The sequence below is a fragment of the Amphiprion ocellaris genome, chromosome 14, assembly GCF_022539595.1.
Source record: "Amphiprion ocellaris isolate individual 3 ecotype Okinawa chromosome 14, ASM2253959v1, whole genome shotgun sequence".
NCBI classification, from domain to species: domain Eukaryota; kingdom Metazoa; phylum Chordata; class Actinopteri; family Pomacentridae; genus Amphiprion; species Amphiprion ocellaris.
The window spans coordinates 12,800,813-12,828,614 of record NC_072779.1 but is presented as its reverse complement, the minus strand read 5'-3'; the positions used below and the strand labels follow the sequence as shown (position 1 = coordinate 12,828,614).

At 38.5% G+C, this 27,802-nt stretch overlaps 1 protein-coding gene and 3 non-coding genes across 4 annotated transcripts; 3 read left to right on the top strand and 1 right to left on the bottom strand.

Annotated features, from left to right (window-relative positions):
• Window positions 1-1,027: 1,027 nt before the first annotated feature.
• Window positions 1,028-26,714, bottom strand: LOC111580655 (cilia- and flagella-associated protein 54). Its single transcript, XM_055016968.1, has 57 exons — window positions 26,469-26,714; window positions 25,883-25,988; window positions 25,314-25,463; window positions 24,970-25,135; window positions 24,679-24,737; window positions 24,140-24,283; window positions 23,608-23,721; window positions 23,254-23,355; window positions 22,690-22,882; window positions 22,428-22,526; window positions 22,184-22,296; window positions 21,913-22,027; window positions 21,404-21,489; window positions 20,391-20,510; window positions 20,052-20,199; window positions 19,848-19,903; window positions 19,635-19,763; window positions 19,256-19,496; window positions 18,846-18,979; window positions 18,301-18,495; window positions 18,123-18,215; window positions 17,828-18,016; window positions 17,619-17,737; window positions 17,365-17,512; window positions 17,003-17,158; window positions 16,787-16,909; window positions 15,834-15,956; window positions 15,512-15,632; window positions 15,210-15,299; window positions 14,997-15,123; window positions 14,653-14,755; window positions 14,247-14,335; window positions 13,931-14,125; window positions 13,537-13,712; window positions 13,298-13,452; window positions 12,867-13,076; window positions 12,465-12,664; window positions 11,681-11,816; window positions 11,294-11,426; window positions 10,853-11,014; window positions 10,549-10,758; window positions 10,246-10,333; window positions 9,904-10,074; window positions 9,747-9,813; window positions 9,361-9,546; window positions 9,179-9,265; window positions 8,971-9,090; window positions 8,531-8,578; window positions 7,775-7,916; window positions 7,114-7,262; window positions 6,502-6,656; window positions 6,338-6,410; window positions 5,934-6,093; window positions 5,475-5,632; window positions 2,823-2,969; window positions 2,601-2,721; window positions 1,028-1,635 (listed from the first exon to the last, which is right to left on the bottom strand). The coding sequence occupies exons 1-57, from the start codon at window positions 26,612-26,614 to the stop codon at window positions 1,472-1,474; spliced, it is 7,710 nt and encodes a 2,569-aa protein (XP_054872943.1). The 5' UTR covers window positions 26,615-26,714; the 3' UTR covers window positions 1,028-1,471.
• Window positions 3,823-3,894, top strand: trnah-gug (transfer RNA histidin (anticodon GUG)). The gene has a single exon. It is a non-coding gene; the product is annotated as a tRNA-His (tRNA).
• trnam-cau (transfer RNA methionine (anticodon CAU)) lies at window positions 4,424-4,496 on the top strand. Its single transcript has one exon. It is a non-coding gene; the product is annotated as a tRNA-Met (tRNA).
• trnar-acg (transfer RNA arginine (anticodon ACG)) lies at window positions 4,936-5,008 on the top strand. The gene has a single exon. It is a non-coding gene; the product is annotated as a tRNA-Arg (tRNA).
• Window positions 26,715-27,802: the final 1,088 nt, after the last annotated feature.

Below are 27,802 nucleotides of genomic sequence, written 5' to 3'. Positions count from 1 at the left end.
GAAGAGACCCTCCACCACGTACACCACTTCTGGTTGACACTTTCAAAATAAAACTGTCTCATTTCCATTTCCTGCATTTTGGTGAACTTTAATGCACCAGTTTGTATTAGATTGTCTGTAAATGTCTTTATTTATGTGAAGTAAGACACACAATTCTAGCGCCACCAGGTCAAGTGAAGTCAACTCACCGTTTTGTGTATTTCACATTTAAAACAACAAAGTGTTTGACATTAGAATAAGATTTCCATCTGGGTAACGTAACACATTGAAATATTCAGTTTAAGACCCTATAATGTTACTTCCAGTGTAGATTTATCTCAGGAATTGAATTTTTAAGGAATAACAGCCAATAAAAATGTATAAAATACAACTTTTACTGATTAAAATAAATATTAGGCCTTACATGCCACTGCACTATTAATTGTGGAGATTAACCTGACATGTTCAGAACCTGGGTTAAAACTACAAAAAAAAAAAAAAAAAAAAAAAAAAAAAATTTCAAGGACATCCTATGAGCCAGCTTTGTTTATATTTCTATGTATACTATGTTGCATCTTATACATCATATTTGTTTGTTTTATAGGATTTTATTTTATTGTTTCTTAATTTCATTAATGCCAGTGAATAGGAACAGCTTCCTGTTTAAGAGGAAGAGACTGGATACAACCAAGCTCAGAGATGGCAACCCTCCCATCTGCTTTGACGACTTGGTGAGATGTTAAAGGGGAAAAAGACAGACAACAAACAAGACATATGCACACTGGACTAATAAGCAGAACAAATAGATCACAGATCAGATCTGTGCAGGTCTACAGCCCAAAATACTTGAGAGGCACACAAGGAGAGCAGAACAGAGGACAAAAAACTAAATACATAAGGAAGTAGACATGAACTTAACAATATGACACACACACAAAAAAGAATATTATATGTCAAGACATCCGTATTCACAGGATAACTAAGGTAAAGCAGATCAGCTTTTCTTCATTTAATATGATCCAATCACAACTCTCAATGCTGTTTTCAACAGAGTAATTTTATTTCTCTTTCTACAGTTTAGATTTTATTTGATCAAAAGTATACATACAATCTATCAATACAGACACTATTAAATGCCAGTTTGCTTGCGAGTTTAACTGGTATCTGAAGAACTTTTTAATCCCAACTATTTTGCTTTCTTTTTGGGAGAAAGAATAATATGACAAAAAGTATGTGCATAGCCTATAGATTATGAAGAATCAACATCACTATTTTCAGTTCTAGACAATGAAAACTTAAGAGTTTGTCTTCACATAAACATAGTTCAACCTATCAAATTGTAACCACTGTCTCCAGGTCCACATATTATTTGCATTTCATGACACCGACCTGCTATAAACAGCCTTAAACAGCTCAATACCCATTTCAGCATCCAGCTATGTGTCTCAATATGCACATATGAATAGGAGACAGCAGTACCAAATGCTACATCTTATGAGTGTCTTTCAGGACTGGAGGAGCTTGGATTGTTCTGAGAGGTAGCTGCTTGAGAATCTCTCTCAGTCTGACTGAACTGGTGCAGATTCTGCCTGGAAGTGGATTGTGACGACTGGACAGAGATGGGCCTTTCCATGGTACCACGATCCAGGGTACAACCTGCAGTGCAGTGCAAGAAAAAGTAATGTAATGACAATTAGTGTTGCATTGCATTTGATTTATAGCTGACAGACTATTTCTAACAAAAGATTTTCAGCATTTTTCAAGGAAAAAATTACAAAAACTACTTTAAGGAGGCCAGATGGACATTACTGATGGACACCTTGGTTGTCCATGACATAAAATTGAATATCTTTGGGTTTTGGACCACTTTTCAAAGTAATTAGTTTAAAAATATATCGCAATGAACTCTAAGAAAAGCTGCCAGACTGTTGTGACAATTTACAGGCCAAATTATTAATCACCTAACTGAGAAAATACTACACACATAATAGAAATAGCACTAATTCGCATTTAAGCATTTGGACATCATCCACGTCCTTGATGGATTTAGTGCATAACTATGCAGTCAATGTTCAACACATTTATGTGGAGTCAATTTCGAGAGAAATGTTGGGATTTTAAATGTCAGACTATGTTGATTTCTTTGTGTTTCTACCAGCAAAGCGCTAGAGATTGCACTGTCTGTCAGTCGGTTGGTAGGTCAATCACTTTGGTCTGCACTGAAATAAATCAAAAACTATTGGACGTATTGCCATGAAATGTAGTACAGACATTCAACATGATGAATCCTAATAACCTAATTACATGATATTTTCCTCCAGCAACACCAGCAGGTGAACTTCAACATTGCGCAATGTTGTTTATGCCCAAACAATTTCAAAACTCATAACATGCCCATCAGCCTCAGCTATGTGAACTGATAGATGAAAAATGCTAGCATGCAAAAATGCAAAACTCAGATGGTGAGTGTGAAAAACAGCCTGCAATACATCAGCCTGGTAACAATGCTGGCATACTGAGGAGTAACTGTCAGCCTGCTAGTACTACTGTCGCTCTAAGCTTGTTATCTTGTTCCCACCAAAAAAGCCATAAGTGTGAAAGGTGTCAAATTCTTCATTTACCAGTTTGCAAAGTTGTCTGGTTCAGTATGTTCAGATAAGGTAGGTAGATGTTGCTGGGTCCAGGAGGAGAGAAACACAGTTTTCCGTCAACCAACACCACACTCTGACCAAAAACACATAGCTGAAAGAAAGAAATAAAGAGTCTGAGTTTGGCCTTTCTTTCAGAAAACCAGGTTTTCACAGTATTTATACCTGTGCTTTATTAATCTTTGGTTTGAGTACCTGCTTTATCAGTAGTTTCTGTGTCAGCCGGAAAAGTGTGGTGCTCTGTGCTCCTCTCAGGTCGCTGAGCAGCAAAGTGGCCTGAGCTAAAGTAACAACGGACCCTGGTGGCATGCATGTCTGTCCTGACAGCAAGTTTACTGCTTCCTACACATATGCAGAGACAAACAAAAAACAGCAGCACTGTGTTACTTTAATTCATTCCACATTCAGTCCTTATATCAGCCAAATTAACAAACATATAAAAACTAAGGGCACTGTTTGTGACCTCAAAACCACACTATATGTATACTTCATTGAAACCTCTGAAATTACTGAGAAACCAAAACATTTCTAGGCTCAGTGTGTATTTTGGATGGTTGAATGGATAATGTTTCAGTCTACGGGTAATATAATAACTGCAGGTTGGGAAATCGTTTAGTATTTATTAACATTGCATGTTTTCAAAGAGACATCTCAATCTGTCACTTGCAATCATTGGAAGCATTCCTTCCCTAATTGTAAGTTTTTTTCAGTGCTGTAAAATAAAAAACCTGGAAAAATCACAAGGTATAAGCACCATTGGATGGAGGTGTCCCTATTATGAATACCTACTATACATTCACTATTTTTTGAAAGATTCTGGTGGCTCTCTAATATCTTTCAGTTGCATTTGCTTGCTGACTGACTCTGGCCATAGAACACTTACAGTTGAAAAAATTGTTTCCATGTTTGTCAAGCTGCTACATGTCGAGACAAATATGAAAGGAAGGAAGGAGCACCAGTCTTCTACTATTCTGAGAGTTATGAGTTTGTACGTCACACATTCTCTGGATGCAATGAAAAAAAAACAGATTGTTTCTTCTTAGCACACCTCAGTGCTTGAAAAACCATCTGGGGAACATGACTGTGTTTTAACACACATCATTTCAGAAGCATGTGCAGAAAACATACCAGTAAGTTTGATATTCAGAGCTCATAACATGCCATCACAACAACAGAGCAACCAGAGAAGCAAGCTGCCGTGATCGTATAGTGGTTAGTACTCTGCGTTGTGGCCGCAGCAACCCCGGTTCGAATCCGGGTCACGGCAAGCTCTGTGGAGCTTCATGCTTTTATGTTGCTGAAAAACGACACAATACGTGTAAACAGGTAGATCGTAGCATCAAAATTCAGACAGAAGGGCTGTGGTCAAGCAAGTTTGAGAAGGAATAACTTGACAGAGAAGACAAAATAAAGTAGAGACTTAGTTGGAGTTTTTTTTCACACTGGTTACTTTCAAAAGGACAAATATACATGGCCACACCACTGCACAACCTTGTGGGAAGGTGCCGCATTGTGGGATTTTGTGTGAATGCAGTCCAAGCGCACGCTTCATAATGTGCCCTCTGTGTGCAGCTCAGCCTTGCTGTCAGTCAACCGCACACAAAGACCTGCTGCTCTGTTCTTGCACTTGTTTGCTGATGGACAGTGGCCATGACATAGTCTGTTTCCAAAAACTGTTTTGGGACCTTCCTGCTTGTCCCAGCTTCAGGCACAACATTTACAGAGACACGGTGTAGGATGCAGAAGGAAGAACAAACATCAAGCAAAAACATATGGGCATTTCCTGCACTTTTTGGGCCTCGTTGGCGCAGTAGGCAGCGCGTCAGTCTCATAATCTGAAGGTCGTGAGTTCAAGCCTCACACGGGGCATCCCTTTTCATACGCGCCTTGTTGTTTCTCCTGGAATTATGTGCAGTGACGTGTACAGTAGGACAATGTCATGGTGTGGAAGGTGTGTCAGCAAATGTGTGCTGGCTCCTGGCTCAACACTGTGTTGAGTGTTTTGCATTAAGTGTTGACTTTTCAGGCCTCTGGGTCTGATGATGACAGAGCAGGAAAGAAGGAAATATGCTGCAACGCAAAAAAGTACAAGTATACCTGCGTGAAGAACCACTAAACTCAGCCACTTTGCCTGACTTCTGGGCCACACTGCCGCAAGTCAGTCTCATCTTCCTGCATGATCAAACCTGCTCTCTGGCTAGACCCGTCATTTCATCACTTCTCAGCACTGGCTTATTAGTTAAATGGCAATATGTGTTATCCTGCCTTGCAGTCGCGACAATGTGGTGACCAAAGTCATTGACGTGTAGGGCTAGTGGCGCAATGGATAACGCGTCTGACTACGGATCAGAAGATTCTAGGTTCGACTCCTGGCTAGCTCGACAGTCTCTTTAGCTTATCCACTCTGCAACATTTACAGTATTCCATCTATACAAGCTGAGTATCACATGAAAAGACTTGTTAAGTAGGTTCCTATCCATTCAACAACAGAAATAATGGTCGTGGAGCTGCGTTTAACACAACACAGGATATGGATCTGACACATCAGGACCGTCTAAAGATGTTAATGATGGTGTAGCTATCCAGGGACAAACCTTAGCACTGCGTTTTTGGTGTTTCATAAGTGGAAAAGAAAGTTCTCGCTTTGTAGATCCATCATTTCAGCACTGACTTATTAGTTAAACAGCAATATGTGTTATCCTGCGTTGCACTGGCAACAATGTGGTGACCAATGCCAAGGAAATGTGACCTTTTACTGTGAATATATCTGATCTAGAAATCCAAACGGAAATATTTACACAAAAATGAAAAAAAAGTTTTCTGAGTATGTGTGTGTATGTTGTGTACCTGCAGCATTGCCATGCTGTCATCAGTCTTGCCTCTCAATGCTTCCAATTGTGCACCTTCGACCATCAGTAGGGCTTGAGTATTGTGGTCTCCCCATATCACACATTCATTGAGACCCTCCTGCAACAACTGCGCTACCTCCTCATTCATGTTCTTACCTAAAAGATACACCCACATGAAACACACACACATACAAATCTGATGTGTAGCATCTATTAGTAATTCACTAACCTAGATGCAGCAATTGATTTGATTACTTAGTAATTCTAAACAACATATGAACATAAAGTTGTCTTGTTTATATTTTTCAAATGTACATCCAGTATTAGTTTAGGTTAGATGACGATTACTAACTTCATTTGATGTTTGTAATCCACATGATGTTAATCAAATAGTTTTAGACTACAGTACATCCCTTATATAGGGTATAAAGGAAGAGCAGGTAAACACATGACAGACCTGGGAAAAGAGCAGCAGTGCCAGTCACATCAGCAACCAGGCTGTGGATCAGAGCAAAGCGGCAGCGCAGCCACATAGAAACTCCAATTCTCTCCCTTGCCTCAACAGCTTTGGGATAGTCTCCATGCAGGGTGTTTGACACACTGTTATCTTTGGCATACTACAGACAAGTAATAACACACACAATAACATGCACAGATATACACCATGTACAACAAATCACCATTCAACTGGCTCAATATGGTTCAATGCACATCGTTACAGAATAACAGTATAACATATCAAGCGCTAAGATGTCTAAAGGCACCACTGTTATGTTATTGTCTGTTATTTATACATGTGCTTCAATTTGATTCAAAAATGGACAATTTTGATTTTACCACTATTTTAAGTAATTGTGCTACCTGTTCACTGGATCCTCTAACAAGCACAGGAGATGTCTGCAGCAAGACCAGAGATGAAACTGCCATCTCGGAGCTGAGGGAGAACATTAAAAAGTTTAGGATACTTGGGATGTACAAACATACGCATATTAATACACACACAGACATGCATGAGGTCACTGTACCTCAGAGCAGCATAGCCTTGCTGTAGGTAGAGGTTTGCTTTTAGAAGATTGAATTCTATTGTCAGTTCCAAGTTCTCCATTTCACTACAGGACTGAGCTGTGAGCTGCTGCGAAATGGATTGTAACAAGGAGGATGCTCCTTCGAGCAAAAGGAACTACAACACAGGAGATGACAATTATATACAAATATTCCATTAATGTTAAGTGGTAAATGCAGAAAGTACACTAAATAGCAAATCACTTAAGAAAACATTTACTAAAAAAATGGATGCAAGAAAGTAAAATTATGTAAAATTATTGTGATTGATTTACAAAAGCCTGTCATTGGAGAGTCTGTCATCTGTGGGATTGTGTTCATCAGCACTGAAATGGTTTGCTTCAAAACCTCAGTTAGGTAAGCTGTGTCTTAGTGTCACCTTGAGTGGTCAGATTTGTTTCTGCAAAACATTCTCTTAGCTGTTTAGAATGTTTCTTTGACAGCAGACTATGGCATTAAAGACTAAAGAAAGTGAACAGCAGAACCAGGCTTTTGGAAAGAAAAGCAATTTCATCAAGAAAGAATTTTATAAAGAAAGTTTTTTAAAAATAAAAAATAACCTCACTAGATCTTACCTCAATTCTTTCTTGGGTTAATTCCTCCTTCCCAGTATGAAGAGTGAGAATTGTTGGCTTCACTGTCTGTAGGCAAGAGCCCTCAGTCTCCTGTGTGTCCTGCTCGTGGTGCTCTGAGTTCACGAAACAACTTGCTGTTCTGGCTTCTTCTTCAACAGAATTCAAAAGAAATTTCCACTTTCAGCATAAAAAGCTGTTTGATAAACAGTGCCTCTTTTAAAAATATATAATAATTAATTGGGAGTAAATTGAATGCAAGCACTTATTACACAAATAAATCATGGTACATACATTTTATAATAATAATGAGAAATATAATGGAATAGGGTTAGTGTTACATGCTAGGGTATATGCAAAAGAATTATATGGATTAAAAACATGTAAAGTGACTTTTAACAATTTCATTTGAACCACAAAATAATAAATCTTGCAGATAAATAGCATATTTATCTCAAGACCACAGATAAATCCTGTGGATACTGAAGATGTGGAAAAGGTTGAACAAAAGCATGTTACTATGCAAATTAAATGCATCATCAGTCAGTTTAATGGTATATTTGCTCAAACATAATGCAGTTCTATAAGCTGCAGAAACATTTGGTTAAAAACACACAAAAACACAACAAAACCGACATAATTAACAGAAAGATGAAGTGCTTACCTCCAATGGGATGGCCACGTACAGAGTTTGTCAGTGCCAGGACTAGCTGAGTACGAGCTAGGTTGAATCTGACACACACTGTGGGTCCATACAGAGTGCGGACCTCTGGAGCAAAATCACAGTTTACAAGTTCTTCCAAAGCCTAAACACAAGCATCACATACAAACAGATTACATCCAGACGAAACCAGTTAACTAGGTAAGTTAAGTGAGCATCTAGTTGAATATGTGCAGTGTGGCATTTAAATAATGAAACTAATAATGCAAACCAATTTTGTTTAATTAAACTGTATATAAATCAAGCAGATTGAAACTGTCAGAGGTTGCTTCCCCATTAATCAGTGTATACCACATGGTTTGCACATTCATGCTGTGGTTTAGCTTACACTAACCCAGTCTTGCTATTTAATAGCCATACTTCATATATGTTATTGCACCAAACAAAAGTGCATCATGAAGACAGAGAACAGGTCAACATAACATTTTTTGTCATGTGCTGGAAGAGTGTGTTTGTGTGTATATGTATATGATTTTTAGTTCTGGATAATTATGACCTATGTTTTTAATGTGACGGGTAGCCCAAATGGCAGGGGTGGACCCGTGATGTTCTTGATCCCTATAAATTATGGTAGTATGGTTCTTCCATTTAAAAATTTATTTTTGACCTTCCACTGTAAGATTTACTTTTGCACCTACACTGGGAGAGTTACACTGATGAAATGGCCCTATATCCACAGAAATCATATATAAGAAGTACCTCCACATTGTCCAGTAGAGACCTGTTGCTGTAGAATGTCTTCAAAGGCTGCATGATAAGCAAAATATTTATTAAAATTAAACACAAGCAGTATTTTCAGTATTTCTGTTCAGAGTCAGCACTGGAACAAATTGGCAGATTTAGACTAATGCCTAAATTAAATTAAAGGTAACAGACACAGACTCTCTCTCCCTCTGTGGGTGTGTGTGTATATATATATATATATATATATATATATATATATATATATATATATATATATATATATATATATATATATATATATATATATATATATATATATATATATATATATATATATATATATACACAAGTACCAGGACAGTCAGGGACATATGACTGTCACTACAAGTCACTGACAACGTCAGAATACAAAACTCAAAATTCACTGAGCTGGACAAAAATATAGATATTCATACTCTGAGACTGGCGTTGGAGACGTAATGTCCATATGGCAGAGGGACACCTATTCCTTGTGTGAGCTGAAGTGCTTCCTTCATAGCTTCAGTGAACAGACACAGTTCAGTAAGGACACGCATCTGCAGAAAAGACTCACCCAGATTAAAAACTCCACCACAAGAGAAAAAATATTCACATGAAAATACATGAGAAGATAAAAATTGTGACCTTAAGTATTTTGCCCTCAACAGTACGCTGTACATCTCGGCACACAGTCCCCACAAAATGTAGGTAAAGGGCTAGTATGGGCAGCAGCTGGAATTACAAACACAACCTCACATGAAGCCAGTTACTCATCTTATGCATTGCAATTCCAAATGAGGGCAGAGAGACAGTGTTTACGTGTGTACCGTAATGCAGTAGCCTGTGGTGAAAAGCCAGTGGCAAACAAAGTTAAGACATGCTACAGTGGTGCCAAGGTGAACCCTGTTTGGTTCACAAAAAAGGTCAACTCCAGGGAGCAGTTCATCGCCAATGCTGTGGGACGCATACTGGAGGTCGGATTGGGGTTCACGCATGGAGCAACACAGCACACACTAAGGAAATCAGTCATATACACACAAGCATGTCAGAATGAATGTATACACAAATATACCCATAAAATTAAAAATGCGCCCCAATCTTAAGAGCAAAAATTTCTCCTGTCATCATTTCCTGAATGGAGCATTATGTAACAAAAGTAAAAAAGTATGGACCGTATGTGAGAAGAGACATTAGCATCCCCTAGAAGTATTACCTTAAAGAGGTGAACAGATAGGAGACAGCACTTGGTCCGTTGACTGATATCAGAGGTTAAGATATACCTGGAGATCAAAACATATCTCTTAAGAATAGGTGTGATTTAAAGACACATACTTACTCATACATCAAATCAATGTTAAATCTTAACCTACTGTGCTATCTTAGCAGTGAGCACAGCAGCCTGTAGACATCCCCAAATGCCAGCCTGTTTTAAGGATTGTTGCATAGAACCGCCTTCAAAGGATATACCATCCCATTTTTCTACAGCACCTGAGCTGTGCAAGGCACAGTCTACAGCTTTACTCCAGCAGGAGTGTGCTGCGCTGGAGATAAAACACAGGTAAGAATGATATTATTACAAGAATGAAAAGAGAAATTATGACACACTCAACTTAGATATTTTTGCTGTATACCTGCCAGTTATTGCATACAATAAAAGGCAAATGGCTTGCTTCAACCCACACACATGTATGCATGCAAAACAGTTAGCCTACCGTGTATTTCCATTGTAGAACTGTAAGTTTCCCATTTCATGCAATGCCAAAGTTCTGAGAGAGTCATGACCGTTAGCCTGGATATATTCTGTAGAAAAGTTGAATTAACATGGAAGGAACAGTAAAACCTGAGTCCCATAATTCATCCTATGCCATGTCATTTAATCTGCTGCAACTCCCATCTGTAAAACATCCCTGTATCCAGTGTCCAACCAAATGACAACTTGTCACGACTTATTTTGTTAATGTTAAATGTGCTATTAAAGTCTCTCTAGGTGCTTTAAATGCATTTTGTGTTCTCACTTATGGAAGTGGAGTATGAAGCAGTGACAGTCTGCATGTGTTTAGGGCTGATGGGGAGGCTGTAGATAGCATTTGGAGTACTGTAGTCCTCCTCCATCAGGTCACAAGGTTGGAGGTTCGGAGTGGGTATAACAAAGGTCCTGAAATCCACCAGGCTTGCTGAATGGCTGAGACCTCTGCTGTGACAGGGCTGCAACTGTGTCAAAAAGCCTTAAAATGTGAAAAAGCAGAGCAAACAGTAAAAAAATTGAAACAGTTATTCTATGAGAGAGTGTGTGTGTTATTCAAGAAGCACTGAACTCACAGGACTGTGTGTGTGCCAGAAGTAGAAAAACTAATGAGCGACTATGCTGGAAGACCTGAAGACAATGAGCTCTTTTCTCAAGAGCTTGCCGATAACAGCTCAGTGAGTCTTCCACATCCAGAGGAACGCACACAAGGGACATGGAGCGTTGTATCTCCCCACCTTAGACACATGACATGTACAAATGAAAACATTACTATCCAAACACAAATTATACGTATTTATTTGGCCTTCGTCCTTTCTATCTTGCGTAACATTTTGGTAATTTTTCACCATTCAAAACCCAGTATTTTGGAATTGTTATTCTACCACTAATGCTATTCTGTAATATTTGGAGGGTAGACGTCCCAGTTTACTACTGCACACAAACAAATATTTGTGTGACCAATATCTGTCAGACATTTTATTTTTGTGCAACTGAAGCTGTTTGGATATTCAAACCTTTCAATGCAGCTGTTTCTTGAGATTTGGAGTTTGAGAGTGCTGCTTTTTTGTCAATAGGCACTTGCTGCTGTGCAGACTGAGGGGTCCATCCACTGAGAAGCTGGCAGCCTGCATAACTACTGTAAGTTACCTGAAAGGTAGAAAACAAAGCACCACATACATGCACATAAAGTACACTACATAATGCATGAGCATACACAAAAGACAATAATATAGTAGTTATTGCACTTTCACCAGGACTAACAAGCACAAATAAGCTCCCCTTTATCTTGCAAACAGCTCAAAAGTATATAACAGTTGTATTTGCTTGGTTTTTCTCGCTACATTTTGTTTTTGACTGTAGTATCATACATCTAAACATATTTGTGTGTGGGTGCATGCTACCTCCTTGCCAGTGGCCTTCAGTGTCTTAACATGGTGTGGTTGTGGTACTGCAGGTCCTCCAAGAGTACCAATTCGTTCAAGCAGTCTCCTCTGAGCATGAACTAGCAGAGGAGTTACAATCAAGGAATAACGTTCCCTGAGAAAGACATAAAACAAATTAGAGCATACCATGGAAATTGCTGACATTTTGACATAGAAAGCAAGCCGATGTTGAAGACTGGTGGATAATTTTGCAAGTGCTTACATGAAGCTATTTCTGATAAAGAGGAAAATACTATCCTTTGAGGCCATACTTTTTCCACGAAGATCTCATTTGCTGCTATTTTTTCATATATAAATCATAGAAAAAGCAAATTTTCCTTTTGGATATGTTCAAGTATATCACCTTTATCTGTAGGCACTTCAGGCACTTCTACAGAGAGGATCAAAGGTTGGGTCATTCATGCTCTCTTGTCAAAAAGACCATCGTATTACTATTATTATTTAATTCATTTTCAATGACAACATGCATATAAAACCATTGGCACATACTCTGGGATAGTGCCCTAGATGAATTATTGCTTTTGGACCTGTCAGGAAATTAATGCCTGTTTAAAAATCCACAATATTCATTTAACACTTAAATGATTTCTGTATACCTCACTGAATTTTCTTTAATGTATTATGCTTGATGCTTCCTCTTTGCAACTAAAGTCTCAACACTGAAAAGATGAAGAAACTACCACTAATCTTTGCTAATCCCTGTTCCTTCTAAATTTTTCTGTGTAAACTCTGTCTTATTCACCTTGTGTATGAATTGAATAGTAAGGCAAGGTGGGCCAGGCTTTCCCATTTGCCACTATCATGGAGGCGCTCCAGAGTGTACAACACCAATGTGCGAATCCAACGCAGGTCCACCTGGGTGCTGTCATCTAGTGGCACTATGAAGTGGAGACTGGACTCGAGTTCCTCCTCAGTCAAGTCACTGTCATACAAACTCCACAGCTAGTAGCAAAAAAGATGAAAGCCACAAACATTACTGTGTCTTCATTTTGGAGCTGCAAATTTGTTTTTGCTCAGATGACAAATTATAAACTATGGTAACCATACCACTCGGTGCTTAAATATCACAACAAGTTTTGATTTTACAATTTTGTGAGTTTTTGACAAGCAGCTACATGTATAAATAGCAGTATGTGACACTGACCCCTAGTTTGTTCAACATATCCATAATGAGGTCAGCAGCCAGCACCAGTAGCGGAGTAAAGATGGTGTACAGCTGCTCTGCTGTGATGGGGGAGGGAGTTTCAGGCTGATCAGTCATCTGTACTTGGAGAGTGATTCTGCAACTTTGGTCCCACATAGTCTGACACACATACTGCAAAGTGGTCCAGTGACCACCACGATGGGCCAACACCTTCAAAAGATTGAAAACAGACGCATATAATACAATATAATACAAATAATTAAAAATAAAATGAAAAGCACACATATAACATGTTGCACATATCAGAATATGCACACTGTGAGAAAGATTCATGTTTTTTTATACAATTATACAAAAAGGCTGGCTTTTACTGCATGTCAGGTGTCATTTATTTGTGTGTCAGTGAATGTCCATTGATGCGTCTACAGTACCATGGCCCTCCGAAGATGTAAAGCAGCTTTGTTAAGTGATTCCAAGAGAAAGGCAACATTGTATTTCGGTGTCTCTATATGTTTTTCCACAGTTTGAGAGCAGCCTTCACCCTCCTCACAGCTCTCCTCTGTGGCAGAGTCTTCAGCTCGGACTGCTAAATAAAAGGTTCACACGGGTGATTTAAGACAGACCAGAGAACTTTTCTTTTCCAAAATTTTCGGTGCACCATTTTCCTTACCCTCCTTTTTGTTCCTGCCTTTGTGTGTATTTGTCACGTAATCAAGGACACTGGAGTGCAAGGAGGTGCTCTCCAAGACAACTTCATCTTTAGAAGACTGCTGTGGCTGCAACTTCCTCCGCAAAAGGACACCAGAGTAGGCCAGAGAGAAAAACAAGGGAGTGAACTGGCTGTACCTAAGCAAAACACAAGAATTATATAAAGTTACAGATATACACACATAAATATAAAGTATATGGAGAATTATCTATATTATATTTATAGCAAATTGTGTCTCTTAGTGTTCACATGCACTTCTAGTACCCTCTTGGGACACTTATTGTCATAGGTGAACCAACATTTCACCAAAAAATACTCAAAAAGGAAAAGAAGTTGGTATTGTATGTGTGTGAACCTGTGCACAGCTCCACCACACAGCTGGTCCAGGCCCTGATAAAGCACTGCTAAGTGTGCCTGAGCCAAAAGGTAGTTCAGACGAGCTCTCCACGGTCTCTCCCCACAGCATATTCCCCGCAGTTGAAGCTGCTTCTTCTGTCGCTGCACCACAGACGACATTTTGGTTAGCAGGTTCTCTACAGCCTGCATCTCCCTACACACACACAGAGAAAGAAGTCCAGTGAACATGTGTTTACGTGAACTGACGTATATAATTACATACCAACACTAGACATCCTCAATACAGAGATAAACACATACACACATAACTGTACCTGTTAGTTCTCACTCTCTGGAGCATGCTGCGTGGCATGGTCTGCTTCAGTTTCTTTCTTCTTTCAGCTTGTGAAGGCACGCTCTTGTTCTGTGTTAAAAAGCAGTACAAGGTTTTTATATGTATGTGTTTCATCTTAACACGAAGCAACAAGTAGTGTGAATATTATTTAGTGCAAAATGTAATTAGCAACAAAATGTACATTACATTTTTTGTTTTTGTTCCAATTGCCTGCAAATTATGGGTGTTATAAGGTTATCTGAGTATTTTGAGCACTACAATTGAACCAGAGTTCGACTCCACTGACAACCAAGGGGTAACTTGCATGTGTTTAACATAGCACAGAAGTTCAAGATATTGTATGCCACTGTGTACCTACGTGTATTTGCACATGTCTTTTTGTTTACCTGGGGTGTTTCATTTTCCTTGGGAGCCTGAATACTACTTTGCTTTTTACTCTGGCTGCTTTTATCCACGGATTTTGTTGATAGTTGCATGGCCTTATCACGCCTGACAAAGACAAGACCATTCCCAAACTGTCACAGTCTTTAAGGTGTGAAGAAAACAGCTACTTTGGACGATAAAGAGGCCGACAATTATGACTTGTATAATATTTCGATAATGCCAGTATTCATTGGAGTATGAAACAACAATGATCAACAATGACACACAAACATCAGCAAATAATTGTTGAAATCCTAAACTTAGCCTTTTTTTTAAATCATTGAAGAAGTGTTGAATAAATATGTACCTGGAAAGTAATTCAAACATGTTTTGACCCCAGTTTAACACAAGGTCTATGTGGCCTTCTTCCATGGTTCTCTGAAGCAGCAGTGCTGCAAACTCGGTAAAATATGGCATGCGCTTGAGCTTCATCACTAAAAAGAACACATGCAAATACAAAGGTGTGAATAAACAAGAGCAATTATTCATTAAAACAGGCATGCAAGGGTATGCCACTTACCTTCTTGATAGGCATCATTTAATGTGCTGCTGGAGATCAGATCATACAGTATGGCGGGATCCTTGCAGCCAGGCAATGACGTTGAAACCTCTGTAAATAAAGGTGCTGTATTCAGTATGAAGCTTAGAAAAAATTAGTGAGTACTGGTTTCTTGAGTTGCTTAAAGCACTGAAATAAAAGTTGCTCACCATCTCATCCTTTTTTAAACAAAGTAATGTAAAGTTCTCGTTATAAACAAGCTGTCATTTATAAGATGCCTACATTTTTTTATAGGTACTGAAACCAGCGTGTCTGTGTATTACCATTGTCTGTGGTGAGAGTTACTTCTGGTACAACTTTTATCTTGTTCTTCCTTTGCAGTGCCTTTAACTGAAGATTAATCTTCATTTCACCCTTCACTGCTGCTTGACCTACTGTCGTACACTACACACACACACACACACACACACACACACACACACACACACACACACACACACACACACAAACAGATTACAGAACTAGAAATGTGTAAAAATAGAAACAATACTTAACAGTTGTATTTATTAAATTTCACTAATGTCTGTTAACAAAGAGCGACCATGAAATCATGGAATAAATACACACTTTTCCACTGTTTCTTACACCCTCAGTCTGGATAGCAAGCCTGCTTATTTGCTGCTGGGCATCATGAACCTCCTGGAGTAGCTTGGAACCCAACTCCATGACCACAGCAGCCATCTGATGCTTTCTTAGGACACGTAAGGCCTGTCAAGAAGATATGAATATTCAAATGGCTTTGCACAAGGTTTCTGTCTGGATAACATTTGCAATCACTGCTAAATATATAAAATTTAAATCAAAGTCAGCACAAAGTAATGAATAAATAAGGTGCATACATGCATGCCTATGTGACAAGTTCTATTTAACCTGGTAGGAAAATGTACCAAAGTAATTTCTGCTAAAGAATCTGTGATATACTAGATTTCCCTGCTAATTTATAACAAACTTTCCTGAAAATCTACTAAACATTAGCTGGTATTTAGCAGTAAATCCAATGCAATTACAGGTAAATATGCAGTTTAAACAATATCCAACATAATGTCAATCAAATTATTATTTAAAGATGACCAAGTGAATGTGTGGCAGTTCAAATCAATCAAAATTTAGATTTTCATTTAGTCGCGAACTCCTACACTGACATTGAGATTTCATTATGAACTATTTTTCATTTATTCCTCAAAAACTTGAATATAACAAGGGGGTACCAAATAACTTTCTGCATTTTCTTTAACCTTAGTCCCAAATTACGCAGCCATTTTTTGGGAAATATCCTAGTAATAAATAATTAAATACCAGCTATTTTCTAGGAAATTATCAGGGAAGATTCCAGGAAATTAACTGGAAAATATGAGACCTATATCATATGATTCCAGCTGTTTTTTAAATGTAATGCTTCAAAACAATCTTATGTTCTGTAGAAGTGACTTTTGTTACTACAAAAACAGTTAAGAGTTAGAATAGCACACACAGACAACATTTTGAATACCACTGGACATTTACCAGTATAAACTGTATATAAACACTAACACACACACCTTTGACAGATAGTAGGTGATGCAGGCTATCATGTGCATAAATGACTGCGAAGTGTTTCCGGCCCATTTTCTTTTGAGAAGACCTGAATTCTCCTCCAAAATGGTCAAGCATTTAATTAGCACCTAAACATTAGAGCAGAGACACATAAGTATTAATTATTTACAGTGTGTATTGTGTTCGACTGTTAACACTTGCACAGATTAAGTTTTGCATACTTTCACCACAGGGTCGCAAGTGATTTGATGGAAGATTAAAGGTGCCAAGAGGCCATAGCAACTAACTACAGCTTGCACAGCACCACTATCGTCATTCAAACACATTGCTAAGTCCATGGCCACCAGCATTCGCTCACATTCTGCCAGTCTGGCTTCCTGCAGACATAAGAACATATAATTTATGTATTTGTGATATAACTTCCATTCACTTCAACACAAGCAAAACAAAAAGGACATAGACTTTCACAGAGTGATGCTGCTAACTATGATCACTACCCAGAAAGCACCAGACAGTGATTCAATTTGGAAAAATGCTTACTAACTGTACTTACATTATTACTTATCCAGATCAATTTCTTTACCTGTTCCCAGATAAATGGTCCATTGTCACTAAATGAGTCAGAATAGAGAGATCCCTGCTGAATGTTGATCTCTGTCTCAATGAAGATGGAGATGAGGAACAACTGGCATAGGTGAGGAGAAGAGCAGTGCAGGGCTTGTTTACGCAACCTTCATCATGATGAATGTGGACAGAGTAGAAGGAGATAAGTAAATGCAAATTAAAGACAAATTCAATGGCTTGACATGTGTGGAGCGTATTTGTTTCCCTCCTTACTCTGTGGCAGCAAATCTATCATCTGTGCTCTGGGACCCACAGTCAGGGTACGTATAGTGGCTCCACAATTCCCTGCAGGCCCTCTTTGCTATGGTGTATTGCTCCGTTTGAAATGCCACCTGAAGAAGAAGTCAAGAGAACTACATGAATAATGCTGCCTTTTCTCTGTCTGTGTACTTGGTAGTAGTTTGGACTAGTGTGAAGTGTACCTGAGCTAAATGAGCCCATGCAGCAAGGAGAGGTACAGGTAGGGATGCCAACAGTGGTAATGTTGTCCCCCCTATTGTGTTTCCTAGTAGCTTGCCTTCTCTGTTGTATGCTGCAACAGCAAACACATACTTCTGATTGGGCTCCAGCCCCTCCACCCTCAGCACACATTCTCCATACACTGCTGGTACCTAGAATAAATGTCACGCCTAATGTAATATACATTGAGACAAAGAATTGTGGCAAAAATGTGCCTCACTTGACCTAACGTTCCTCTGTGAAATAAATACATTGTACCATTTTTCCAGTTCCTGGCAGGCTGAAGTCTCCAAGGCGGACTTTCCAGTTAAGACCCTCAGCTACTCGACCGCAAAGCTGGTACCAGCACACCTAGAAAGAAACAAAAGTACAAAGAGAAAGATTCAATGTGTTCAGTTTTGGATTAGGAAGATAATAGCATAAAAGCAAATCCTACTTTTTCTGCCAAGTTATAAGGTGCTGGGGCAAAGGTCAAGGAGTGGTCACTGCGTGAGAGTAGAATAGGTGGAGGTGGAGGGTTTTCTTCCACCCTCATTCCTTTTTCTGCATTTTCAGCCAGAGTCTTAGGAATGGTGGACATATACAGTTTTTTCTCCTCTAGTCCTGCTTTTTCTAACAGGGTGGAAGCCTCCTATCAAGAACACAGGAACAAACCAGTTAAATATTCATCACAGTCCAGAAAAGCTCACTTCAGTCACTGTGTGTCATTTAAAATCCTGTGAAAGACATTTGCTTTCTAATTTCTGATGTTTTATAGACCAGAAAACAATTATTAGTTACCAGGACACCGGTTTAATGTAAATACGTTACAATTGTATAGCATTTTTAAAACAATAATAAATAATTCATAAGAAAGCATATTTCAAATCTATTTTCAAACAAATATACAATGTATATGTTCGCAGATGAGCATAGATATTGTTTTTTCATTACATGCATATGTATGAGTGTATATAAAAATTGTGAATGTGCTTGTGTTACCTCTAGTAGACTTTTGGTTTTGCTGCTGCCATTTAGCTCCATGTTTTTGAACACCGGCAAGGCTTTCTGGATCAGGAAGAGCGCTTTGGACACCTTGTTCTTCTTGATCCGATTCAACAGTTCAGACTCGGTAACTACCCACAACAACAAAAAAAACTGTCAGGACAAACCACCATATTGAGAGCCATTGTGTCTGTCTACAGTTAGGCACTTCTGGGTAGATATGACTTTTGGATTATTTATTGTCATACATTTAAACTTCTGTTAACAGCAATTGACAGTTCAGGAAATTTCACTATCTTTCTAAATATGAAATTGATAAAAAAAAAAATCTCAATAGAGGCTACAGAAGAATTAGTTCCTGAAAAATCACCAGTGAGTGAAACTGTGAGTGTAGCAGCAAATCTGACCTGCATTTAGCTGCAGTAACTTGAGGGATGTCCTGTGGTACATGATGTCTAGCTCTAGATGAAGGTCTTTGGCAAGCAGAAACATGCGTGTGGGCTGAGTCTGTCGACAATCTTTAAAATCTGATTCTGTCTTTGCTTTGATTTCTTCTTTTTCCTTCATATTGATTTTATCTTCTTCATTTCCCTCTTCTGGTGATGTTGGAGATATGGAGGGAGCTGAGGCATTGATAAAACTAAATTTCTACCAGAAAAAGAAGATATCCAGTTATGGTTTCTGAAGAGCTCCATTCTGACAATTCCATCCTAAGATGAAACGATTAAATATCAGACTGAACTTCCAGCGTCTTTTACGTGTGTGTTGGACAGGTTAATTACTTACCTGCATGAAGGCAGAATCAATGACTGCTGATCTGTCATGTGGCAGTAGTGTAGCTGAACCCCTTGCCAAAGCTTCAAGACCCTTCCTCACCACCTCACACACCTTCCGAAACAACTCTGTACTTGAACTCTGAAAACACACACAAACAAACCTAAGATAGAATATTGCAATAAATGTTGTAGTTTTGCATGGACAGTCAATTCATTCACCTACCTCAAGAGGAGACAAAGAGCTTAGCTTTGCATCATTATGGTCTGCGGCACAATCTGCTAGACATAAGACATGAAATTATTCTCACACGTATGGTATGGAAAACATGATGTGTGCATGTGTTTGTGATTGTTCATAATCAAGACGTACAAAATTGAAGAATTTCTGTTCTCCCACAGAGGCAATTGTCAAAAAATTATTCCTCACCTTGACATTTTGCTTGATTAAAATGTTCATGTGCATTTTCTAGTAGAGTCCCAAATGTGTGAATCATCTCTGCCGTTACTATACAGTCAACTGTTGCCAGGTCGCAAGCAAAGGCCACCTCACACAGCTTAGACAGGCACCACACCCACTGCAAACATGTTGACAAATAGTAGCAAATACAAAAGAACAGAACAGTGAATATTCATGTCTATTTTATCCTGTCAAAATCAATGCTACAATTGATTTCAAATATTGCATTCATGAAAACGGACGTAATGAATGTGATCAGCAGTAATGTTTACCTTTATAAATACATATTATATCATAACCATAACCTACCTTCTCTCGATAGTGTGTAAACTCTGGGATTTGCAGCGTATCCTTCTGTCTCACCACCTTCACTTTACCCCACACAAATAACACAATATCCAAAACCAGGTCCCCATCTGGCTGCACCTCCTACATAGACACACACGTGTTATATACATTGCGTAAATAGGCACCAAAAGCCCACAAAAAAGCCCTACTCCCGAATCCAGGGTTGTCAAATACATGGTCCACGTGCCAAAAGCGGCCGGACAGAGGGTCCAATCCGGCCAGACTTTGCAAAGTGTAAAGGTTGCAGAGAAGAAAATGAATCCTTACTGTGGAAATATTTAAAGACAATGAATATTGAGCAATACAATGTCAGTCAGCAGCTTTAGTACAAAATGGTTTGGTTTGGTGTAATTCTATTGTTCATGTACTTGCACAACTTTTATGTATTTTTATGTATAAATTTTATACATTTACAAGGCACTATTAAGGATAACTCAGCCGTCTTCCTTAATAGTTCCCATTTAGTTTGTATGATGTGGTGTGTCCGTTTAGGTGGTTGGGATTAGTACACGGATGAGGAAATGAATGCAAATTTAAAATAATTCCTACATCTTGATAAGTTGTTTTATATACCATAAAGTAAAATATTAAATCGTTCAGTTCCAGATACATGTGACTGAATGTTTTGTGCCTTTGTAGACACTCTGGGATCTGTAAGTTGTACTGCACATGAGTAAATGATGAACTAGGGCATAATATTGTTGAAATTGCACTTTTTCTTCAGAAATTTTAGGTTGTTCATAATGTGTTGTAAAAAGATAGTTCATTAAAAGTGAACATTTTCAGAATGTGCTTTTTTGCACTAAAACAAAGAGAACAAATTGGAGTTGTTGCTATTTATAGGTTGGGATTTTACTGCTCTGGCCCACTTGAGATCAAATTGGGCTGTATGTGGCCTCTGAAGATGAGTTTGACACCCCTTCCCAAATCCTTGAATTATAGCACAAACACGTACACACAACATAGAAACTTACCAGAGCAGATCCACAGACAGACTTGTGCAAGATATCTACCAGAGCGATGAGCTCATCACTCATTGGGAATGAAGACTTTGGTCTGTCTGTGGAAACACCATAAAGCAGGTAATGCGTTAATTAGTTTTAATTACTATGTGAAGCATTCAAGTAACTACAACCAAATTTTAAGTGCCTGATTACCAGCTTATCAATTATAATATTAAATACATATGAATATAGCATATAAGCTTATATTGTACTACAACCAACTATGTTACTACTCATAAATGTGAAAAAACCTTGCAAAAACAATCAAATAATAACCAGTGGTCCCATTTATGTTTCCATTTTCAGATGTTTTCTGTTTGAGGCAACCACTACAAATCTATTTTGATACCAGCAATACGTGACCAACAAGATTCCTTTATCAACAAACCAGCTTTATATCATTCATTTTTTACAGCTAACTTTGGAGGTGTAAAGATCTAAATCATCATCCATATGTGGCACAATTTTATTATTGGTACCATCTTTCCTGTTGTCCTCTCTTGGATGGCTCCTCTGGGAAGACAGCAGAATGTTGAAACTGTCTAGCAAAGCAAGCTCTTGTTCTGCCTTCCTGAATGACTGCCCTTCCACACCCTGACAGAAAAAGACATATCAACAACAAAACATAATATCATTCAGAAACACAGAACACACTCCAACTGGAAACACCAGAGTACACAAGGGAAAACTAAGTTACTGTATTCCCCTTGTCTGAGTAATGACAATTACAGTTGCTTGTGTGCTACTCACAGACAAAACCCGCTGCATTTCTCGGGCAAGTTCAGTGAACGCCTCTCGCTGCTTGTATTGAAACAACAGCTTGATGAACCTCACAGCTGACATGATGGGCACCTTGTTTTCTCCTAGTAACACAATATGTCACATTGCATCACGCTGATTTGTAAACCACTGCACAAAACAAAAACATTGCAGGACAGGATAAACAGTTCTGTGAGTAATGCAATATGAGGAAAAAAAGAAAACCATGACTTGCCCATAATGGCTAAATCCAGCAGAGTTGAGGTTGGTGTCAGCACAACAGGAGACAGGCACTGCTGATCGTCACACCTTTTCTCACCAGAATCTGTTGATCCTTCACATGCATGAACATACAAAAATATTAGTCTCACAATTCCTAACTTTAAATATTCAGCTACATTTCAAGCATTACAAAGCACTTGCAGCACCTGAAGATTTCCTTCCGTCTTACTGTAATCACTACAGTGTATTTTCTGTTCCATGCTTGTTTTACTAACCAGATAATATACGGATGCCAGCTGACAGGAGTTCCGAGAACACGTCCTGCTTTTCTGTGTCATCTGGCATTCCCATCTGTAGAGTGCGCGTGGTGCTGTCCCAAAGAGCCTCCAGAATACCAAAAAATTGTCCTGCCTTGCTGTCAAACAGGCCTGTAAGAATGCGCTCTGTTGGAGTACGAGGCCATGGCACCTACAGTAAAAACAGATAGGAATACATTTTCAAGTAATCTTACAAGAATGGCATTAATTCATTAAAATATTCATCATATAAGCAAATAGATTTATGCTGACATATAATCAAAACAGAGACTTCTTGCAGAGAGCTCTGTGTTAAGGTGCCCCAGGTGGAAAGTATCAGGTGCATGAACAAATATAAATTGTGAAAATTAAATTGATCCAAAATCCAACAAAAATGCAACTCTTTATCAATTAAATGCAGTTTAATATGAGTTACCAATGTCTGTCATCTATATTGACCATGCCCGTAAATGACAGAACATTTTAGGATGAGATAAAACAACGAATATGACAGTAAAGTAGAAATTACGTTGAAATTATTACATTGGGTATGTCCTTCAGGATGATTTTGGTTTTCATTCTGAATGTGACTTTGGGTCTCCTTCTGCCATCAAACACTGCTCGCTTGAATACCATAGCACCCAGCTGAAAAAAAAAGGTCTGAGTCACCTTTAATGTCGTCATTAACATCAACAATGTAAAGGCAAACAAAGGATGACAGCTCATGATTGGACTGGACATCAAATGACACTTCTACTGAGTCAAAATGTAAGCTGTCATGACATTAAGTTGTCATGAAATGTGAAACACAGTGATGATAAGAGGTGATCTTAACTCTCTAACATCTAATCCTAGTAACCATATTAAGAGCTTATGTCAATGACTGGAGTCTCATGCCTTGACAGAAGCCTCTCTGTAAGCTCTCTGAGTCTCTCTGGTGGCAGGAACTTCACTCTGCTCCTCCAGCTTTGCAAGCTCATTGATTTTTCCAAGGGCTCTTCTGGCAAATTCCTAAAAGCATTGAAGGACACACAAGCAGACCCATAAAGGAGGAATCAGACTTTCAGAATAATTCTGAACCTTTTTAGTGTGATTTTAAATAGGTGAATCAGATTTTTTTTAATGTCCATGCACAATAAGCATGTCATCTGTATTTTGTTTTACTGTAGCCAAGCACGAAACAGATATTTTTTGTCTGTGTTTGGAAGAGCAATATCTTAGCACAGCAGACTGATAAAAATCAAACTATACATTTGTACAAATCCCTTCTTTAAAAAAATTAACAGCAGATTGGCAAACAGAAAACAGCAGACAGATCAACAACAGGTGACAGTCGGTTAGTATTTATAACTTGTTAGATCAGACTGCCAATAGCATGTGTCGATGACTGTGTGTTTGTAGGTGTCTAGATGCACCAGACGTGTTTCACCTCTGCCTGCACCTCAGCCTGGTTGTCATAGTAACAGTGGCAGACGGCACAGTAGAGCGTGATGATCAACGGCAGATACTTGGCTGTCATCAGAGGGATGGACAATTCTAAACTGATGCCTGCCCACAGAAGGTACTCCAGTGCCTAAAAAGGATCATAAATGGTGGCATAAGGCATCATGAAGAGATGATTACTATATAAACACATTTCATTTCATTTCACTCAATCTTAAGAGTTGTATGTTTATCAATCTGCAAAAGTGAGTGAATCAAAGAAAAATCATTTTTGAAAACTGATATACTTTTGCAGTAACAATAAGCACAATTTACATTAACTGGTTCAGATATGTATAATGTTGTAGATCTTTTTCATCAAAAGCTTTCAACATTTTGAGAGCCATTCTGAATCATAACCTGTGTTACAAACTGTTTCTCACCCTCTTCCATTTAGCCTTTCCTTTTAGAGTGTATGAATCGTCAGATATATATAACAGTTCAAACAAGAAATGCAGTGTTTATGTTACATTTATCTAAAAATACCTGTGCACTGCACTTCTTCATCATCAAGAAGCGGCAGATGGTGTAAATGTGTGATGCACCTGGATAAGATGAAAAAGAAAAAGAGAGCAACATACAGTAAGGAAGCTGCTCTATAACACTACATCAAATGCAGTAGAATCTTATAATGTTTCACCAGTTTAAACAATGGATGAAGAATCTTTTTTCCTGTTTCACACTGATAACTCAACTAGCTCTTCCTGAATTCCGGATCAAAGGAAAAACAAAGTTCTTTCCAGCTCTTTTGAAAATATTCAAGATGTGCTAATATACCCTTGTATATTTGCCAGTAGAGGTGTTCATGTTGCTGAAAGGCCTGCATCATGATCCTAATGAAGTTCAGCACACACAGCAGTTTGCAAAGCCCCTTCTCGCTGAGGATATCGTGCTTTTTTTCCTGCTCAAATATACACAAGGCACAGCCCTGCATTGCAAGAATCTGTGAACACACACACACAAGGCTCTGGTACAAATATCACAAAATATGACTGACCTTTTTCCATATGTCAGAACTTCTTAGTATGATAAAACAACAAAGCACAACGATCATAACCTGGGAACAGTCTTATCGTAACATTTCGCACACACAGCACATAAGCTCACATAATACAGTATACCTTCATGGTAAAGGTTTCTTGGTCTGTATCAAAACCTTCAGGAAAGAAGCAGGCCATTAAGTGGTCCACATCTGTGATCTCAGTTATTTTCACTGAGCTGAACTGCAAAAGGTGGAGACTGTAGCCCTGCCACAGTGCCAGCTGGTACAACTACAAACAAAGAGCACAGGGAAGAAAGATGAAATGGTAACTGTGAATGCATGTTGTGCAGAAGACATGCTGGCCACCTGCTGCAAATAGTCTTTCAGTGAAAAGCCAAAGTGGCTAATCATGGGCTCAGTGATCCAGATCCACATACAGTTTTCCACAGTTTGAGTCTGTGGATGGAAAAGAGGCAAGGAATAGCAAACAAAAATAAGATTCTTAATACAGAAAAAACTGGGAAATCCTGGTAATCCATAGCAACCCTCAGTTACTAGGCTCCTTTCACTACCCTAAATACACTGATTAATAAAATCATTATGCATTGTATGACTTGACATTTGATGAAATGCAGTTAGAAAGGCCATCTGCAGCAGCTTTGGGAATCCAAATTGCAGCAAGGTATTATCTAGGTTATTATCACGTACCTTTATTGCAAAAAGAAAATCTGCAATCTGAAGCATGTGCTCCTGGTATAACTTTGAAGGAAGACGATGCTTGTACTTCTTCCATATCTCTACGAGGATCTTAATCCTTCAAAATTAAAATCACATTGAAAACAGGGTCATTTAAAAATGGATAATATCAGCAGCCTGGCAGCAGTACACATGCAAATCATGGATTCCCTGTGCAGGTAATATGAAGTCTGTTTCAGAGTTGGTATGGCACTGTATCAAAGTAATTATGAAGATAATATTAGCAGCTCTACTTGCACATTGGTCTGTAACTCTTTTAACTTGCTGAGCTGTTTCACCAACTGCTGTAATGGAAAGATGGGATTTCAGAACATCTTTAGCTAGCTATTAAAACACCTGGAGTCAAAAGTAGAGCTTTGTATTATCTGTTTGCTACTCCTAACGGTCCAAAACGTAGACATGTTGCCAATTATTAGCTAAATAAACAACTTTTTCTGACGTAAAGTACAACAGAGTAGCTGGGAAACAGGTGAAATACGCTGCATTAAGCTAACTATTTACCATAAAGCTAATGCTACCTTGACTTTTACCGTCTTACCCTTTAGCATAAGAGCTGTTGTCCTGTTCGGTCGAAGAAGTTACTTGTCTCATTAGTGCTACAAACGAGTTAATATCTCGTTTGAAAGTTGAAATAACTGGGTTCCTTTTATCCAGTTTCCCATAATATGTAGCCGGTAAGTCCATTTCTGTGGCTTTAAACGTATTTTTAAACCGGCTATCGCATTTCCAACAGTATAGCAGCTCAGATCGGCTGCGGCAGCTCAGGTCACCATGGTAACGCCGCTACAGACAACAGACGAGCTTCACTTCATTTCTCTGCAGACTGTAGGAAGAAAAATCAAACATCTCAAGGTTATTCAGAGGCACATGCAGAAATACTCGAATTATGAACACATTCATCCACCAAACTCAAACATTTAACACTTGTTTTGACCCATTTGACAGAATATTTGCAAAATAAAAAGAGAGAAGTGTTATCTTGTTTAAAATAAACAAACTTGAACAGAAATATAAACACAGCATGCAATGTACCTCTTTTATATTTATTTCATCTAACATTTATATACTATGGAAGTCCCTTGAGATGAAAATCTATTTTTCTAGGGAGACCTGGCCAAGGAAGCAAGCCATTATAAAATCACAAGCATTATAAAATCAAACATGACACAAGTAATATAACAAATTTTAAAAAAAAACAAAAAAACACACATTAGATAAACGGGGGGCTTTAGATGCTCTGCCACTGCACTCTTTAGTGACACATCCTTTGATCAGCGCTTTGAACTCTCTCAAATTGTATTTTCCTGCTGATTTCTATTGTTCTAATGCGAAAATGTTAATTTAAGATGGCTGGACACGAAAAGTTTTTGAGCTGTTAAACTGATGACAAATGATCGACCATTGAGTTAATCCACACCTTCATCAGGTGTGGCTTAAAAACACACCAATCAGATAGTGTGACCAGTAGACAGAAACTCCTTTGACTAATGACTTTGAAAGGCCACCTTAAAATGCAGCTTTATTCAAATGACACGATGCCACAGATGACAAGATAAAGCTAAGAATGGGATGTTGGCTGCTGGTATGTGAGTTAGAACAATAGCCAGGTACATAAATGTCCCCAGCTACCCAATGTGCCATCTAAGAAATTCTTTCAGACAGTTCTGGATGGACGCCGACTTGGCCAAGGCCTACAGGAAGACTGGTACAACATTCCACAAGCAGCATCAACAACCACAGTAATTTGCATCACAGATGTGTGACACTTCATGATGCAAATTGTGGACAAGCTGGATACTGACCTGGGATTGCTGCTCTATGACCTCATTGTTCATCTGCCCACTGTCATTTACAATATAGTACATCCTTGAT